Source organism: Hippocampus guttulatus, chromosome 21, assembly GCF_054856545.1.
Source record: "Hippocampus guttulatus isolate MCC_2025c chromosome 21, RoL_Hgut_1.0, whole genome shotgun sequence".
Lineage (NCBI taxonomy): Eukaryota > Metazoa > Chordata > Actinopteri > Syngnathiformes > Syngnathidae > Hippocampus > Hippocampus guttulatus.
Genome location: NC_141281.1, coordinates 7097335 through 7117712, shown reverse-complemented (window position 1 = coordinate 7117712; position 20378 = coordinate 7097335). Strand labels below are relative to the sequence as shown.

General features: G+C 43.0%; 1 protein-coding gene across 2 annotated transcripts; it reads right to left on the bottom strand.

Annotated features, from left to right (window-relative positions):
• Positions 1-5228: 5228 nt before the first annotated feature.
• Positions 5229-13252, bottom strand: LOC147186906 (polypyrimidine tract-binding protein 2-like). 2 transcript variants are annotated; one of them, XM_086102114.1, is made up of 14 exons: positions 13145-13252; positions 11826-11853; positions 11270-11330; positions 10849-11021; positions 10401-10541; positions 10094-10249; positions 9882-9992; positions 9564-9771; positions 9288-9403; positions 7733-7766; positions 7117-7209; positions 6779-6995; positions 6545-6622; positions 5229-6448 (listed from the first exon to the last, which is right to left on the bottom strand). In XM_086102114.1, exons 1-14 carry the CDS (start codon positions 13150-13152, stop codon positions 6319-6321), a joined length of 1554 nt encoding a protein of 517 aa, XP_085958240.1. In that variant the 5' UTR covers positions 13153-13252; the 3' UTR covers positions 5229-6318. The 2 variants fall into 2 exon arrangements, with proteins under 2 accessions (XP_085958240.1, XP_085958241.1); XM_086102115.1 differs by having other exon boundaries at positions 9576-9771.
• Between the last annotated feature and the right edge of the window lie 7126 nt (positions 13253-20378).

The window sequence follows — 20378 nt, the reverse complement described above, 5'->3', positions numbered from 1 at the left end:
CGTACTCGATAACTCAAGAAGTACAGCATCCGCACAGGCCTGGGTCCTGTCAACATGGGCGTTGCAGACTACTCAAAAGAAATTCATTGAATATATTTGGACTTCCTCGCTACTTTTGAATGTATGATCTGTTCAATGTTTCAGTACTTTTGGCATAACTTTCTGTTCTCGAACAAGAAGCCGAATAGCAAAAACACCCGTTTTACATACACCGCGGCGTCGTAAACTACAGAAACGTTAGCTTAAAATAAAATGAACAAATGCGTCTACCTGTGTAGAGTGCCCTCAAGTGGTGATGCAAGCTTCCAACGCTGGTTTTGTCACAAGGCAACGCGCGCCATCATCTGTTCATGTCATCTTTCCGTCCGGAAATTTCATGACTTTGCCTGGAGTGACCCAAAATACACACAAATTATATTACACACAAATATTTAAAAACATCAGAAAAAAAATTTGATGGATGGATGGATGGCTTGACGGGTGCTCTTGGGTCAAACTTGACTCATGTCTATTAAAATAGATTTGAGATTTTCTTATAGTATCTTTTCTGTACAACTCGATTAAGGATCCATCATCCATTTCGCATCAAACAGCTCTTTGGACTTTTTTTTTTTTTTTTTTGTACCGTAAATGTACCTTTGGAGTCTCATCTACCGATGCGGTCAAGGAAATCTAAACGCATGCTAACGCACAGCCTTGTTCAAGGATGGGCTATAATGCGCAACGTGATGTGACATTCAACACAACACATCCGATAAGACGAAAGTAAGAAATGAGAGGGGGGGGGGGCAGAAAGGCGAATGGGGGAACAAACAAAACAAAACAAAAAAAAGGACATTCATGCCTATTGACAGAGCCCGGAGGAAGCCTGCTGCACCTCCGCCCCGCTATAATTGATAGCAAAAGGAAAGAACAAATATGAGAAGCCCCCATGGGGGAGGATTCGCAAAGGAAGGCAATAACATGTGAATGTTGGCTCTTCTCAGTTCTCTACCTGAAGGCTAAGCTATCGGTGTAATTGAATGAAATAAAATCTGGGGAGAGGGTAGGGGGGGGAGGCGAAAAAAAAATGAAATGGGAGAAGAACGAATACTGGTGAGGATCTTAATAGTCTCTTTTATAGCATTATTTGAGACACCTCATTTTCCCAAATAAAGCTCTTACATAAATTATTCAAGCAGGTTGCAGGAAGGGGAGTCATTTGCATATAGATACAAGTCACTTTAATATTGTAAATTACCTTTTTATACAGCAATCTGGGAGATTTGCTTTTAATATCTTTATAAATGTCATGGTGTTTGTGCAAAGGGGCGTGCCAGCGCCGATGTTTCGCGAATGTTCCCCGTTTCACTGCCTTGGCTTTAATTAAATGATGACGTATGTCCGCACACTTCTTGGGAGCGAGGCCCTCCCGAGTCGACTCGCCGAGCTCCTCTGTCAAGTCTTTGATGAAAGTAAACCTTACTGGCCTTTCGGTTTTGTTCTTCACGGCGCACATAAAGTGACAATAACGCCTGACTTGATTGGAATGAGGCCACGTTGATTTGGAACGCAGAAGCATCCCGTTTTTTAATTTTCCTGTTTCCAACTGGCAAGAGCAATCATGTCTTTGCAATGAGAAAATGCGGTACAGCACTAAGCACCCCGTGCAGTGTGAATTGCGTCAACAGGTTTAAAAAATAAAAAAAAAAGAAGACGGCTGCTTGTCCTTTTCGAAAAATCTAAAGGCGGATCGGATCGCCTTCTGTTCGCATATGTCACTATGGAGTGGGGGAGCTGGAAAAACATAATAATGTAGCCGGCGAGATAATGGTTGTACACCTCAGTGATCAATGCAGGTCATAAAAAGCAAAGTGACGTACACGGCGCCGATAAATTTCTCAACTCCTCAGTGAAGTAAGACACATAAAAACGGGCGACTGGGGATTTTTATGGCCTTTGCCAAACCCCGCTCTTCACCTTGGGCCCCCCCCCCCACCCCCAAATAAAATAAAGATTGTAAAGTTGTATAAAGTGTTGGCTTTAGAAGATTGGGGGAGTGTGTGTATGTGAAAGAACATGAAAATATTACTGGGCCTCTTATTCATTTCTGTGTCCGGCGGCGACGCTTTAGATGAAGGAGTTTTAAATGACCATGTCATAAGGTAAAAATTCAAGCAAAAAAAAACACACACAAAAAAACAAAACGGTAGCAATGGCATTCCAATTGCACCAGAAAGAGTGATAATGACCATTATATTTCCCCATCTGTGACAAGTCCTGTTAGTAATAAGCATATCAAAATGATTTTAAGTGACAGTATCAAAGAGGAATTGGCATTCTCTGAACGGAGACTGAGACGGTACAAGTTGGGATTACATTTTTGTGCACCCGAGTCCAAAGGTTGAGACACAAAAAAACAACCCAAAATATTGATATCATTCAGAATTGTAGGACCTTATAAGTTTCCGCTACAGTATCATTCGTAGTCCAAAAAAAAAAAAAAAAAAAAAAATTATCAGACAACACCGGTTGCCCATATTGGTGCGATACGGACGTATGGTAAAAGATTCGATCAAGAGAGTAATGGAAGGTGCATCCAGTCGGCTTTTTCACAGCTCACGCTTTGGAAATTGCAGAAGAGGGAGCCCTCGTATGATTGCTTGCTTGCGTAAGCGGCCGGAGCCAATTTGACATATGGTGATGAGAACAAGCCACGTATTTGTCGGGAGAAGAATCATTTTCATTTCAAACGAGCGGCTTCCTAGTGGAAGGGTTGCAATGTAGCGGGTGTGTACAGAAGCAGGGGTGTTTGCCGACCTATACGGTCACTGACGGGTTACAGAGAGAGATGGCTGAAAGTAATGAATCGCATCTTGGATGTAAATGGGCTTTTACTTATAAAGCGCTTTTCTACCGACAGGGTACTCAAGCCACTTGAACTGCCCCCCTTCCCCCCCGTTGCACCGATTCTACACGTCGGTTCATCTGTAACGTTTTGCGTTGTTTGTTCGCATGAGGACACTTAAAGTAAAATGCGTCTGAGGTTAGGCTTAGGCCACACTTGAGAGTGTTTACGTTTTTTTTTTTTCTTTATTCTTTCTGAGGTCCTTAGGTTATACTGCTTAAAATTAATGGCCCGGAAAGGAAAACATGCCCTATGATGTGTTTTAAAATGGATGGTATTTGAGTGCAAATTTCCCTTTATTTATAGCAATGCAATACCTTCATGCAGTAAGCAATGATATTTTGATATCATTTGAGTTAACTAAGTAAGACGTATCACGACACAGGCAATACCCAAGATGGCTATAAACGTATTATTGGACAATTCTGAAAAGTCGTCATCTACATTCGAGTAAACACATGTCAAAAACACTCGCTTGCAATTTATTTTGTCGACAGCGCTACTTGAACGGTGACGCGACGGTTCCAAAGCCCAAACCTTGACCGACAAGCTCCTACCCAATCCGTTCATCAACGTTTATCAGAGCTCCGAAATGACCCGAGACTGAGCAATCGATACAGTCAATCGAAACTGAAATTACACACAGGGTGTGACTGCGCAGAGTCCTGTTAACAGTTGGGGAATGGAAGAGATCAGTGCTAAAAGTCATTTGGGGCAACCGACCACAATAACAACACCCACACACACACACAACAAGAGTTTTCCTAACAACTCATGCCTACTTCTGTTGAAAAATTGACTTACTTTACCCTCTCAACCTGGATGATTCTGATTCATTCTTAGAAAGGCCTCATGTCATTTCACACCCCTTGTGGTTTGGTTGGTTGTGTTCGTGCCAGCAGCGTGGACGAAGAACTTCACCGATAGTCACGCCAGTGAAGTGTCGTGCGTCTACGAACTGTGTGGCGCGACGTTGATTTGGCCATGCCCATTCCCTTTTGAAGCCTGGGGGATGTTCACACAGAGCAGTCGAGGACCGGTGATGTGGTTTCATGCATTGAAGTGGAAAACTGGCTCATTAGGCTTCTCGGCATTTGTCAATAAGTTAAAAAATAAATAAATAAATAACGCATAGAAGCAGGATGCTTCTATGCGGGGAGGGGGGTGGACTGAAAGAAACGCTGAAAACTGACCAGAGCCCAAAGAGGGAGGCTTGTTGCTATGGTAACCACATATATATTTACACACGCACACACACACACACGTTAATTATGTTGTAATTGTGCATATCATGATGTTCAGAACATGCCTACTTCATAATTGAACTGAATGTCATCATCGCGGCTCCAGACATGAAACACCTCCGGGCATCTGCATTTGAAATGGCAGCGGTGAAGCATCCTATTGTTAATGCATTTTTTTTGGTTTGTTTTTGGGACACCATGCCAGTAAAGTCAAACTCAGAATGCTTTTTTTCATTTGAAAGCATTTCTGGAATAAATCAGACTGGAGTAATGACATGGTCAAATTAAATTCGACTACAGTGATAGCTTTTAAACACAAGGTCCATTCAAAGCAAAATGAACCATGACATTGTGATTATATTTTCAATTATTCATGAATACATGTTTTGTTTAGGGTTTTTTTTTTAAAATACATCATTTATCGCGTTCAGGGTCAGTGGGAAGCGGGGAGCCTATCGCTGGATGAACTCGGGTGGGAGTAGGGATAAAAACTGGATTAATTGCCAATCAATCACAGGAGAAGGAAGCATACACGGGAATGGGCAACCGTTCACAACCTGGGCCAATTTTGAGTCATTTTTGGAGTTGGGGTGGAAATCAGGTTACGGACGGCTCTTAACTTAATGAGTGGTGGCAGGGGTTGCAACTGCAGTCATTTTTTTTAAAAACTGCATTAAAAAAAAAAAACCTTCCCTTTTACGTCAGTATTCAATTTATTATTACAGGTTCAAAATGTTAGACTTAAAAAAAATCTTTCTTCTGTTTGTAACATCTGCAGACCTCTTTATATAAATGTAATCCCGCCCCCCAAAAAATCTTTTAAACGTATAAAGCGGGATCTGCTTGCCATTTTCCCTTGATTTCTAACTAGATTGTCAGGTTACAAGATAAAACCACCAGGAGAAAAAAAAATTCTGTCAAATTAGTGGAATCAGAAGGGTCACACTGGCTCATTAACGTATTCACTGCCAGCCCATTAAAATGGACCTTTGACTTTTAGCCATCAACGGCAGTTCCTCAAAACGGGGTGCCGGCTTCATTTTTAATTTGGCGCAGTTACTTTTTCGGCGAGTTGAAGGACAGGACAGGACAGAAAAGAGAGCTGAATTTTTATTTATTTTTTTATTAAGCATGCTACAGACGAAATATAGATGACACTCAAATCAGCATTCAAATGATTGGAACAACTTTTCCAATTCGAAAACGAGACATATTGGAATTAAGAAAGACCATTACAATTTGAGAAAATAACGCAATCTGAAAGCAACAAGGATACATCATCTTTTTTTTTTTTTTTGACCATTTTGAGACAATAGTTTCCATGGATCTTAAATTTAGGAATGCTTGAAACTGAGAACAGTTTTCTACAAATGCATTTTTTTTTCTTACAGGAATACTTAAGGCACAGAAACTTTGGTCCAACGGAGTAGAAGTCTCAAGTAACCTGTTTTGTAACCAAAAAACTGTTTCAAAGCAAATAAATGCCATTGGCAATCACGCCGTACTGCGATGCAAAGGACAATGGATGTTCGAAAACCAGCCTGGAAAAAAAAAAAATGCAACGCCACATTGTGATACGTCACCAAAAGCACGCTGTCAAAGTAAAAAAGTAAGGCCGAATCTAAAGGGGAAGAAAAAAACAAACAAACTTATTTGATGTGGAAGGGGCCCGTGTGAAGAAGCTCAGGCCCAAGCAAATTCTCCTGTTGGCTGGAGACCGGCGTTGCAATTTCGGAAACACTCTTTCGATATCTGGCTGTGATTCCTCAAAGTGGAAACGATCCAAAGTGAAAAATCGCAAAAAAGGCCGTCCAGCGACAACGCTCGAAAGAAACCCACGACATTTTACGGTACATCCATGAGATTACACAGCATACAAGGGGGGTGGGGGGGGGGGGGGTGTTCTGAATCAAGGTGTGCGCTGTGGACAGCCCATATTAAATAAGGCACGTGTATTTTCAGTTTTTTTTTTTTGTCGACATTAAGAAATAAATGCTGCTCTACATCAAACTATCATACGGGATGACAATCAATGTCAATATCTTCCCGAGGTATTGAGGACAGCTGACCGAGGGGCGTCAACAGCAACATCCCTAATTTTTGACCAACGTGACAAAGGTCACGTTTCCCGTCATAGCTCGTGAAAACCGAGTGGATTTTGGGTCCCGTTCTCTTTTTTTTTTTTTTTTAAATGGTGGACTTTGAGAAGGAAACTCGTAGGTGTTGGTTGCATCCCATGTTGTAGTTGTGAAGGTCAATCAAAGCTTGGACGGACTCTTCGACTGTTGACATCTGGATCAGGGCCATTTTGCGATCCCTGAGAAAAAAAACATGACAGCGTTGTCAACGCGAGCACCCTTTTGCTGATTTTTGTCACTTCTGGAGATGTCAGAGATAAAAAAAAAAAACATACTGGAAAAACTTAAATGCTTTCACGGTGCCGCCGGCGTTTGAGAAGAGCAGTCGCAGGTCGTCCTCCGTTACATCTTGCCTGAAAAAGATTCAAGGCACGTGACCGGCAGTTCTATTCTCACCCCGTTTCGTAAGTCGACGGAACAGTTTGGTTGTTGGGTTTTCCGAAACAGATGCGGGCGTTGCCGGGAACAGAGCCGACAGAATTGAAGAGAAACTCTTTAGTAACACTTACGGGATGTTGGAGAGGTGGAGGGTGGCGGAGGGCGGGAATATGTTTTGGAAGTTCTTGGATCCGGGTTTCTTGAAGCGATGAAGGGGAGAGTTGGCGTAGTCCTTGGTCAGGCCCTGGTCGTCCAGGCCGTCGCGAGGCAATGCCACCGTCTGGTGTTTGGACAGGGTTGCCCGGATAATTTTCCCGTACATCTTTTGGCCATTCAAGTGGCTCATGGCTTGAGACGGGGGAGAGGAAAATACCTTTGAGGGTTCTGCCGATTCATTTTGAGTAAGTTTACCGTTTGAAACAACAACAACAAAAAAAAAAAACGAATTTAAATTCGAATCTCCGCTCACCTAACTGAGCCTGGTTGGCGTCTGACATCTGGATGAGAGCGCTGTCTTTCTTATTGTACAGAATTTTCACCCTCTGGACATCGCCGTAGACGCCTAAGCGGGAGCCGCGATGGGCGCGCGCGGGCACAAAGCGGGGCCGTCAGAAAACGCAAATCAAAAAAGAGCAGTCGAGACAAGGATATCATAGACGAGAATCAACCAAGAGAGAAGAGAGGAGCACACAGATGGAATTTATAGAAGATTTCAGAGAGAGGTGCGTGGTAAGGATATAGAAACAACAGCCTCTTAAATAGATAGGTTATTAGGTTACTGTTGATCATATGGCAAGAAATAAAAACATGCAAAAATATATCTCTCTATATGTTGCTTAACCATGCATTGCTATCATGAAATTGTGACAGACCATAAACATTAACCCAAACCAAATTAACTGGTATCTCGCTTTGCGGTTCTATTCTGCGCAAATACAAACAAAACACACGTGATATTAAAAAAAATGACTAATAATTGTAATTTAAAAAAAACAAAAAACATAAAGAGGATGAAAATAGAAAAAAATTAAAAAAAAGAGTAGATAGCAGAAAAGAGAGGAGAGCAAGAGCCAACGATAACATACCGAAGAGGGTAAACAGACTTTGGGGCGTAACCATCTTTAGAGGGAGAGAAGAGCGACAAGCAGCGTGAGACAGGTAGAGAGGTAGAAGAGTCGGAGCGGAGCGGAGGTAGAGATGGACAGATCGATCCAGAACGGAGGTAGGTAGAAGGGATGGTGTTTTTGTGTTCTCCCCCCGGAGTGATGGAGATGGTGGTCATGGAGGAGGAGAGAAAAGTCATGACGAGTTTTTGAAAAGAGGGGAAGGGGGCGCAGTGTCATGTAGGAGGAGGTGGTGAGGGGGGAAGTGTTGGTTTCAAGGGTGAAACACCCCCTCCGCCCAACAACCAGGAAGAAGGGTTACATGGAGACGGGAAAGGAGGACGGGGAACAGTCGGGGAAACAGAAGGAGGTGAATGTCAATTGGGGGGGTGGGGGGGGGGAAATAAAAAGTGAGGGGAGGGACAAAAAATATATATAAAAGGTCAGTACACTGGAATGCAGGTCGTTTGGCTTGGATCAATGTATTCAGCATATAATTGCAACAAAATGTATTTCACCCTGGAAAAGCAAAGGGTAAAAAAAAATAAAAATAATAATAATAATAATACATTCAAAAAAAAAAATAATTATAATCAAAATCAACAAGAGAGTCATGGCCATGGGATCAAAAACAACATGCAGCAATCTGGAAAGATACAAATTGCAAAGTGAGGGAGAACATTAGTGCAAACGGTAGAAGTGGCAACAATCGGCTTTGGCGGGCATGCAATGGACATTCCGTTGGGACATGCGAGAGTTGTGGGACATGTGAAGGCCGCCGGAGCGAAACCGCGGCGTTCACATGAAGTCCGGGGAGGCGCAAAAATAACACTCGAGCGCAGGATCGATCGCGTCGCAAGTTTGCCGTGATACGAATTTTGGAATTTTTGAATGACGCAACCGCTCATCCGCAGCGATGAGCAACAGATGGCCGGGAGGGAGACACGGTCATATTTCACATTGACAATCGCGTCATAAACCTTTTATTTTTTTGCTCCCCTAATTGATATAATGGATCGCAAAGACACAAAGACTTCTAGCGAGGGAGATCACGGAAAAAGAAACACAGGCCCGAGTACAGGTTGACTGTTCTGTTTTCTAAACATGTCTGCAAAGCCTTGACAATTCGTCTCTCTTTCATCCGCTCAGTGGCTCACATCCTGCCGGCACTGTGATCATCAGTGACGAGTAAATAAAAACTGTCTCTGTCTCTCTCTTTCTCCACCCATCTCATCGGGATTTTAAAAGAATTGCAATCGTTACAGTTTTGCCCCCCCCTCACCCCCTCAAGCAACAGAGTCAAAAGTTCAGAACTGCAGTCGACCAAATCAATGACATTATGAAGTCACGCAACAATCCTTTCCCCTCAACTCTAAAGCGAGCTGTCCAGGACCAAGCAACATATTGCAATCTAGGAAATGCAATATACTAAAGATTAGCCAACAAACTGCATGGAGGGAAGGGGGGGGGGGGGGGGGGGTGTTCATACTTAAATGGTTCCGGGAGCTGGTGTGTATCCGGGTTGTGTGTTACTGACCTCTTCATTGAGATTGCTGACCAAGAGCACCCCGCTGGAGCCCGTCTGTCCAGCCAGCGCCACCCTCCCCGCAGCGGCAGCGGCCACCGCTGCCGCGCTGAGCGGGTTCAGGGCTCCTGCCGGGCAAGATTGAGGAATGATTCCACTCTCGAGTGTACCGAGAGTGAGCCCGACTCCAAAACAAAAATCACAGTGACTTTGATGTCGTCTCGCGAGAGGTCTCGGAGACGCCGACGGGAGGGAAGAGTATAAAAGAGGAAAAAAAGTTGTATCTACCTGGAATCTTACCGAGGAGGGAGTTGTCTTTGCTGAGAGCCACGGCGACGGCCGGGTCCATGGTGGGCTGACCGTCGCCGGCCGGCAGCTCCGGCCGCGTGTAATCCCGACTCTTATCGTTGTTATACTTGACGTTTAAGTTGACGAGCTTGGAGAAGTCGATCCGCAGCGTGCAGCAGGCATTGTAGATATTCTGACCGTCCAGTGCCTGGGGCGGGGGCAGGGGGCAAAGCCTCGGTGACTGACATTACTAAAGCCCGAGTAACAGATGCGGTCCACCCAAGAATACACGAGGTAGCGGAACGTGTCATCTCTCACCAGTTTGGCCTGCTGCGCATTGACAGGTTCGCTGAACTGCAAAAGGGCCTGGAACTGGTTGTTCTTGGTGAACGTGATGATCTTCATGACGGTACCAAATTTGGAAAAAATCTGGGAACAAAAAAAAAAAAAAAAAAAAAAAAGGAACTACGATCTGAAAGTGGCACTCGGAGACGCCGGCCATTTTTTTTTGTACATTCCACAATTCAGACCTGTTGGAGCACATCCAGTGTTACCGGGTAGAACATATTGTCGATGATGATCCGCAGTACTGGACTGGAGGCGCTGGCGAGGATTTCCTGGACATCCGCGGCAGGCGAGCCGCCCGACTGAACGGCTGAAACCGCCTGCAGCACCGCCTGGGTCCGCTGCAGCCCAAAGACAAAGTTTCAGTTCCCACCAGTCCCGCAAAGAAGTCAAACAGTCAATTTCCTGCGCGGGGGCGACAAGAACATCTGATTCCTAATCGTTTTTTTTTTTTTTTTAATCAGTTCACTTCATTCTGCCGACACCACGAACCTGATTGCCGGCATCGGTTTTGAGCTCCTTGTGATTTGAGTATTGAATAAAGACGGGGACGTTGCGAATGTGAGGATTGACGGTGGTGTAGTAGTTCACCATCGTGACGGCGGCATCCTCGGTGCCCATCTCCAAAAAAGCCTGGAAGAAAAGGATATCGAATGTCAAAATAAATCAATAAAAATACAGATGCAAAGTTATAATAACAGGGTAAAAAAAATTACCCGTATCATAAGGTCTACTGAAGCGTTCTTTTTTTTTGTTGTACATTTTACACTGATGTTTCTTGGGTTTTAATGGATTTAAATTTTAACCAATTTCAGATGATGTTAAAATATGCAAAAGTGCAAAAAGAAATTGTAATAATAAAAATAATAATTTCAAAATAAATAAATCACACAAACGAGAAATGGTGTCAACCAGACAATCCCCCCCCCCCCCCACTCACTTGGTTCTTTCCCTTCAGCGTAAGGATATTGGTGACTTTTCCGAAAGGTAAGCCAAGAGCAATGATTTCAGTTTCTGAGGCTTCGTTGGGCAACTTTCTGATGTGAAGCACACGCGATGGCGGTGCCTCCTCCACCCTCAGCTTTTTACTGTCACTGCCACTGGAACTCCCATCTTTAAAAAAAAAAAAAAGAAAAAAAGAAAAACATGACCAATATATTATTCTGTGGGACAACGTGGATATCATAATGGCGAGCGAAAAGGACGCTCCAAATTTTTAAGCGGCTACTTGGATATAGGACATGCGGCGTGGACGGCCTATTGTTTAAAAAACCCAACAACAAATCAAACCTGACTCTTGCTATTTGTTTGAGGTGCTTCATTATGCGTTTCCTTTTCAGGAGCAGTCAGCAAAAACTCACCGCTCATACTGCTCAGGCCAGAGTTGGGACTGTTGTACAGACTCAGCTCATCTGATCCTCTCTACGTACACACACACAAAAAAAAAAAGGGGGCGGGGGGACAAATACGGTCAGTCTGTTAGGCACAGATTACTAAAGTGGATTGTGCACGATCATTTCATCAAACATCATTTGAGAAAACATCAACTGTGGGTGATAAAGACACGTAGGTGGGGGGGGGGGGGGGGGGGGAGTCAAAAAACAAGTCGACTGCACCATAGCTACACGCCCACTCATTTCTCCATAAAATGTGAACTGTTCTTCTGTCACAAAATGTAGTTCTTTTGATTCTTCTTGGTTCTTTCTTACAGACTCTGCTGCAGTGACCAATAACACATTGCTAGAAATGTCAATTCTTTTTCTTGATTAAACCTACATATAAGCTGTCATGCAGGAATATTAAGACATGGCAAAAACTGGAGCGTTTTATTAAACGTTACATTGCAGTCATGGTACAAGATCCAAAATGATGATGAGGTGCGGTAAGAAAGCGTAAGACGCAACCGTGTCAACGCACCTTCACTCCAACCGCAACGTCGCCGATCCTGAAAGAGAAAGAATTCCTCATTCGATCAAAAGACTTGCTAAACAAATAGTTGGTGTGCTGTGGAACCTCAGTTCAGTTTACGAGCATGATTATATTGCCGTCTGTCTTGTTTCAGATCGCGATGCTTCAGTTCACAAACAGCCTCAACAGTGGAGCGGTGGAGTGCTTTGTTTCACATAGCATGCATTCTCACATACTGTATGTTATAGAGAGATAATACAGAGATGTATTCCAATCAGATATTAGCAATTAGTTAGAACCATTGTAACTGTACAGATTTTCCCCAAATCACAAAGCCAGAGGGTTTGATCCTCAGTGGCTGGACAAAAGCATTACATCGTAATAAAAAGTGAAGGTTCGATCATTGGTCATTTGTCCCAATGGCGCCTTCTCAAGGGGCAGGCATATGAAGAATGGTTTCCACAACTGTTGAAAGTACGACACTGTTCACCTGACCTGTTGGTTTCAAATCCATTGTGGTGGCGTTTACAGCCAAAAATAGGAGAACTGTGTCAACGTCCCCAAATTTATGAACCCAACGGTAACTTGCTTGATTTGTTTTGCTAAGAATGTCATTGGTGTTCATCGCTTATCAACAACCCGCTTCAATGCTCATCGTGCAGTACTGTAGTACAATAAATGCTAAGAATGTACATCAACATGCTGCTGAAACCGCCCACGTGACTCTCAAAGGTGATGATGAAATTGAGAGCTGTATAATAACACTTGTAATCTACATGCACAAGGCGGTGTACATACAGTATAATCATATTTACACCTTGCAGGGGCCCTACATGCTCTTGTAAACGACAGGGTTTACGTTTCCGTGCGGTGAAGCTTTCGATAGTTGTTATGACGCATTTAGAAAAGTTTAAGAATAGCTTTCCACTTGACAACGTTACCCTTCACGGGTAATCATAGTTCCAGGATATAATGGCATGCGTGGTTTAAGGATATTAGAGAATTAACTAAATGAGGTCTAATGAGTAGGCAGCCACTCGGGCTATGTGCGCCAACGTTAGATACAAGCTAAACACAAAAGGTGACCAATGGGAACCTTCCTTCTTTGGCACAGAAGGTGACTCAACGTCAATCAAGTATTCGACTGCATTCAATGAAACCCGGCCTACACTCATAATTGATATAAATATAGATCACAAAGCGACTTAACAAGAATGAGAGGCACGTCCCCCATAAGATTGGCAGGCAGCGGCGCGTGGCTATGGAAACCCGATAACGCTGTAATTGCTCACTCAGTCGAACTTAGTACGAATATGACAGAACATTACCCGTCCATTTCTGTATATATAATGCCTCTGCGTTGTATCCTTCTGTACCTCCAGTTTACATCAACGGTGCACAAACATACACACGAGACCAAAATGGAGGCGGTGTTAGTCCCCCCCCCCCCCCCCCAGTGACGAAGTCAAGCGGAAATGGACGAAAATGAACGAAGATTTTGAGTAACAGAAAACAATGGCAGAAATTTTATTTTTTAAAAAGCATATGAAACAGATGTTTGTGTGATTCTGAATTTGAGCTAGCCACAATATACTTTTTTTTTTTTTTTTTTGCCGACGTGCTTATCTGAATTTGATTGGTTGAATTATGTCACATGGGTGATATTGTATTGCACAAGATTGGCCTCCACCTTGAATGTGTAGTTCGGTCACGTCAGCGCGTCTGCCATATTGAATGTGTTATGTCTGCTTATCAAACGACTACAAGACTTAACTTGGTGAAATTGATTTCACTTGTGTATTCACATACAAACTCAGCCTGTCCCAACATACAGTCACCTTAGAATACCATCTTATTTATTGTTATTTTACATTTTCTTTCACTGCGCTTTTCTGATGTTGTTTTACATTACATTGCTATTTCGGGGTGTCCCCTGCCTACTGCCTGAATACTGCTGGGATAGGCTCCGGCACCCCCCGCGACCCCAGTGAGGATAAAGCGGTTCGGAAGATGAATGAATGAATGAATGAATGCTATTTTATTTAAAACTAGTATTTAAAAAATGCAAGTATATTACGTGCATCAACTGTTCTTCACCAAGTGTCCCAAAGACCAGGAAAATTCAAATTCACTAGTTTTGCTGCTGCACTCTACTGTTTTGAGTCATCAAGAGGGCCTAAAAGGACACCAACTTTGCAATGTTACTCCGTTAAGTGGAACCTTTTAAGTCCCTGGAAAAAAAAGATACTACAGTATTAACATGTACTGTACAGAATGTATTGCCATTCATCAATTCCCATGGTCACCTGCAATTGGCTGGCGACAAGTTCAGCGTGAACCCAGCTGGCTCTAGTACCCCTGCGACTCTTTTGAGGATAAGGGGTTCAGAAAAGCATGGATGGATATTCCCTTGTCATTCATGTCATTTGGTTGGAAATATGTGTTGGGAGGGAAGTAAGGAACTCCTGTTTACTGGGAAAGGATCAGACAGAAAAAAACCCCAGACAGTTTATGCATGATGATTAATCTTGACAGACAGACGTCATGCTCCTGGGCTCCTGACAACGTCACGCCCTGGGTGAAATTAACACCAACTGCTTATCTTAAAGGACCTGGGATTTAATTAAAAATGACATTTCCCTGAAGACTTCAGCTTCTGAGGCTGCCATGTTGAAATTAGCTGATGAGGGGCCCTCTGAGCTAGGGAAATAAGAAAACTGTCAAACACTCTGTCAAACGGCAAATCACTGCCGTTTATCAGTCCTGCTCGCTTTTCAGGAAATAACAGTGGGCTGAAGCCCTGTATGGCATAATGGCATTAATAACAAGAAAAAGAAATAAGCCCATCAAATGTGATAGGCAAACAAACAATGTGGTTAGAATAGGAGGGGGAATATGCTTCAGGAAAAAGCTTTTGAGTCACCACAAACAAGCAGTATTTCATTACTGATTAAAAAGCACTCGATATCCAAGGTACTCTGCATCCAAGGTACCCCCAAGGTATTATGAGAAATCCCATCATTCTCACACTTGACTAAAGTACTGTAGTTCTATTCTGCATAGGATGCACAGTGTGGTAATGGATTTTGATTAATTTAAACATAATGCACAAGTATTGTAATTTCACATTTTTTTCCGTTGAATTCAGGAGCACAACACCCAGTGTGGCTTAAGGGCTTTTGCTAGCGGGCTTTATTGTTCTAAAATATTCAGGAGTAACTCATGAAGCGGCAATAAACATGACAACGGTTGTATCTTATATCGGCAAGTTGACATGACATGACATAACTCGGCATGACAAGACACACCAAAACAAAACAAACTAATAAGCACAGTACGGGCAGAGGGGAGCGAAATACACTCTGACTAATTAACAGAAAAGACACAGCAGGGGAAGACAAGACAAGAGAACAAACTAAATGTTGTGACACAGGAGGGGGAAGTAAGTAAGCTAATGAGACTGGGCAAAACTACTGATTGACAACAATATACACACACAGGAATATCACAAACTTAACCAGAAAGACGACACGAAAGGAACCAGTCAAACTAATCAAAAACCAAAAAAAATCATGGCAACCATTGGATGACATCTGGAGGTCATAAACACCGGGGGCTCTATTTTCACCGCTCGACCAAATTAGAATGAGAATAATATTGCATGAAAAGATATTATCCACAAGGTACATGTTTAGGGGTTTTTTTTCATTTAACATTTCATCATACAGCCTTCACTCTGTTCTTTGGTGTTTCTAAGGTAACCACTGAAAATAAAAGCCAGCTAATAAGACAAAAAAATTGAAAAGCATTTTACATTCGGTGATGAGAAGTGTTCCATATTTGTCGTACATATTTCAACATCAGCCGTTTATGACTAGTTGGTAATATGTAGCCATGGGGGCTCCTCCTTTGCCAACATGTCAGTCTTATATGCTCTACGGTATCCGTACTAGTCGAGAGGGGAGTGTCCTCTTGCTCCATGAGCAACACATGGAGGTGAGCACGAGTGCACACGCGCGAGCACACACACACACACACATACACACATTTATGCACTAAGAGCTCATTTATAAACATTAAAAGTGTTTCTGCGTGCTTTCTTGCAGGTGTCTCCAAATGCCAATTGAGAAATCATCAGTGCAACCGCTAATTGAAGGTTTGGATTCTGCAGCGGTGCCATGCGTTAATGAAATGCGAAGGGTAAAACTGAAGGCTGCCAAAAATAATTCCACTGGCATCGGACAAGTGGTGGGATGAGGTGAGGGAGTTGAAACATTTCCTTCAGTACCGAAAATGATTCTTCATTCCCGATTTACACACACAAAAAAAAAAATGCTGGGATGTAATTCAATTTAAAAGGAAATGTTCGGAAGTCACCCGCGCAAAAAGATTTGTGTCGAGCTCTCGACTGTTGTTTTTCTGTCAAGTATCTTAAGGGGAAAGATAGAATCAGCCCCTTCAATTGCAAAGCATCTAAGCCTCCCCAATTTAATTTATATCCCAACCCAAGGGTGATTTTTTTTCTTCTTCTTTTTGGTACTCAGCCAGGTGTTTTTCAGGATGCTTCATCTGGATTTGAAGGAAGCATAACGACAGTGAATCCCGCCACGGCAAATTGAAGCACCCTCGTGGCCCCGTGCCATCGACATGACTGCTGTTCCTCTTGCCGTTGCCATGAAATGCACTTAGCGAAGCAAACTCGGACCGAAAACACTTAACACCTGCAGCTCATTACAAGATCCCGTCAGCGTGCCGACTATTCACGCCGGAGTTTTGCCTTGAAAACTAGTTTGACTCCACAAAAGCTGGAGATGTGAAGTACTTTGCGCTGAGTGTTATGCCTATTGAATTTGGTCACCTCAAAAGTGTTTTAAGATGTTTTTTTTGCAGTGATCAAAAGACAAGTTAGGTGCGCACAAGGAATGCACACAAAAGTGGAAGGGGTCACTTCAAATTCCTCTTTTAAAATGTCCTCAGACTCAATCAAACACCGTTGGGGTATTGCTGTTTGGAAAAACAAAACATTACACTCATGTACAGTTAAAACTTCTTTGATCACGGGGGTCACGTTCCAAAAAGAACCTGTGATAAATCCATGAAGTAGTCAGCTGAATTTTTTTTTATTTTTTAAGAATTACACAAAACTGCACTACAGAGTGAAACCAACGATCAAAACCTGTTTTTTTGCCACAAATTCGGCAAGCTATACAGAGATGAGGCGCGGCGACTATTGACATTGATCTAAAAAATAAATAAATACATACATACAATAAAACTTCACAAAAAAAAAAAAATCAGTGAAACACCGAAGCCGTGAAAGGTGAACGGCGTTATAGCGACTATTCGGTTATTGCATTATTGCATCCGCCGATTGCGCAATGGGTCTGACATATATTCCTTGGGTTCGATGTATAAGAGTAACACGACGGCTACGTTCTCCTAAATGTGGTGTCTCAGTGGCAGTTGGACAGGTTTGGGTGGTGTTGTGGCACAAGAGTGGAAGACCAAAATAAAGAGAAGCAGGGCATGATGGATGTTTGTGCGGAAGAAGTCACCATCCCCACCCACCCAATAAAATCAATCAATCAATCAATAAACATAAGTAAGTTCACTCCAGCAGAATCCAAAACATGAAACGATTACTGGCAACAGCACTGAGCAAAGAAAGAAACCCGCAGCCCTGAATACAAGCAAACTGATGAGACAACGAAGCACACCTGGACAAGACCCCCCCCGAGTGGCTGGAGGAAGCTGATTGGTGGACGAAAGAAGACCAGGTGGCGACAAAAACCTAACGAGCAAGGCAAGACACTATCATGGGACATAGCAAAACAAAAATAATATGCAACAAAACTAAATCTAAGCAAAGCCAAGTCCAAAAAAACAAAACAAAACAAAACAGATAAGGACCGGTAGAACGTGACCATGTCTTGAAGTGAATGAATCAAAGTTGAAAAAAACAAGTCCCGCCCACCCTTCGGTTGACCAACCATACTCTTTAATCGGCTGTTCGGTTTTGAGTAAATGAACGGGTGACGTTTCACCTTTTACCGGCGGAGCCACAACGTTAGGACGAGTGGGAAGCGAAGAAGCAATCACATGAGAGAAATGTCATATTTGCATATCTCAAATATACATCACAGGAATACCCGGATAAAGGGGGTCTGTGAACACAGTTTTGCATATTGAGAGAAATTTTTCCGTTGCTTTTCGGGAAGCGCTGTTTGTATGCAATTTGAAAAAGGAAGATAAAGGTTAGATTGTACTGCAGGGAAATACAAGTCTCCCATTTCGAAGTACATACATGCTCTCATTTGAGCCAAGTTGGCTTAGCGTATGTTAGCGCTTTCTGGCACCTCGGCGACTAACTTCCCCAATCGATGCGGAAGCGTCTTTTATGCGCGAGCTCACTCCTTGCCGCCGGCGATCTCTTCCTTCCTTCGGCCAATCTGCTCGGATGAGACTTGACTCCAAGATCTCAATTAGGGCTTTCCAAAAGCAGACCTTCATTCGGAACCCATGTAATTTCTCTCGCCGCCAAGCAGTCACATTCCTCTCCAAACAATAGGACCAATTTGTTTTGATTTGATTAGAATAGATTAGCCTTCACCAAAGCTGTTGTTTGTGATTAATGGGGGCCGCGCTACCTCATCAGCTGGCAGATAGGAAAGCTTCAACGGTTATCGCTCGAGTGTTTATTACTCGAGTCAACGAAATCTTATTGAAGCGCGCCGAGACGCTCGTACCGGTTGGAGGAACTGCGGCCCGATTGTTGCGAACGGGATGAATATTTGAGTGCAATGACACACGCGCGGCGCAAATGGGACCAGTGTCCCGCGGTGGATTGCGGTTGACGCGCCACTCGAAAGCCGCCCGTTTTCAGAGTAAATCTTCAACCTTCTAATTCATTGCAGGACAAATCGGAGCTGTGTTGATATGATGTTGATAAATTGCCAAGATCTCCCAAACACTATTGTATCTGCACGGCACGCGCTGACCTTTTTTTTAATTTTTTTTTTTTATTGTCACACAAATACGGGCTCATACAGTTGAATCAAGAAAGTCTTATACACCAGCGTGGCCTTTTGGATGGGGGTTAGTGCCCTCATTTTTTTATTTTTTTTGGACTGTTTTATAAAATGTCAGTACTCAATATATGCTGTTTATCTAACCATCTAATTTCTGTCAGAAAGACAGCTGCAGTGAAAGGCTTCACATTACTGGACTCGCTGCCTTTTTTTTTTATATACGGAACGTTATGATGGGAGAAGGTTGGCCTTTCCGGAGGTTTGAACAATGTTCTGTGGGCACTTTGTCATTTCTCACTTTGCGACTTTTAGGAGCTCATGATGGACGGCTTGCCTCCTACCACCCTATTCCGCATTAAAGTGTGAATGGTATCACTCAAAGTGGCCCTGGATTGCACAAATAATCGGCAAGCATTGTACAATAAATGCATGGATGTGGCAGCGGGAATGCCAGACCTTTGGTTGAACTGCGAACAGAGTCTTCTGCTTCCCTTTTATCCAATGCGATCCGTCATTTAAAAATACGGGGCCATCACAGCTAACACGTACAGATAATGGTGACTGTTTATGCAAATCAGATATCATCCTGTCAGTTCTTACCACCTTTCACTAAATGAGTTTTTTTTTCTCCATAGCCTTTGAATCCATCAGTGAAATAAGTAACTCAATTATCTCACATTATAATCAATAATATATCTTGATAATATGGTATATTTCGTGCGAATGACAAGGAGAAATTAAAAATACCTACACAGCATGACTACACTCATACAGTGAAACTCCTCTACCATGAAATCGTGTTTGCAGCAAGAAAATTTTCACAACAGGGAGTTTTCACTGTAGCAAATTTGATCTCGGATGTAAACACACACACACACGAACACACACACATTAATGCATGAAGATTTTTTCACACTAGGGGGTATTTCCGCGCATGTAGGTTTCGTTTTAGAGGATTTTCACTGTATCAATAAAGGAGATGAGAATTTGCAGAGGAATTTGATGGAAAGAAAACAAAAGCCACACCACGTCGCATTTCTCATCCCAACAGCTGTCCAGTGTGCTTCCAGCAGTCGTCAGAAGGCCCGCTGTGTTCTAAAGCGAAGAACCCAGGAAACATGTCCTCACAACACTACAACTTGCACATCTGGCGTGGTGTATCCCCATTTTATAGTCTACTCTTCATCTCAAGTCCCAAAAAGCCTCCAGATGACTCGGGCTCAAAAGGAGCGAGCCCCCTGGGGACATGCGAGATTAGCCCTCAATCGGTCACCTGCTGGAGGATGCAAAATTTGACAGTCGGCAATCGAATAGCTTCTTGTGCCGATCGCATTTGTTTGAAATAAACCTCTCCGTAAAAACAGATGGATCGGATTGATTGGCTTAGTTGGTGGTCTATATTGTGAGGAAAAAAACAAGTCAAAGGCAGAATTCACTATCATCGGTAAACCTCCTTTCGGCATTTCGAATATAAACGCAGCTGCAGCTGGAGAGAATTCGAACATGGAAGGTAGGGAAACTGGAATCCACTGCC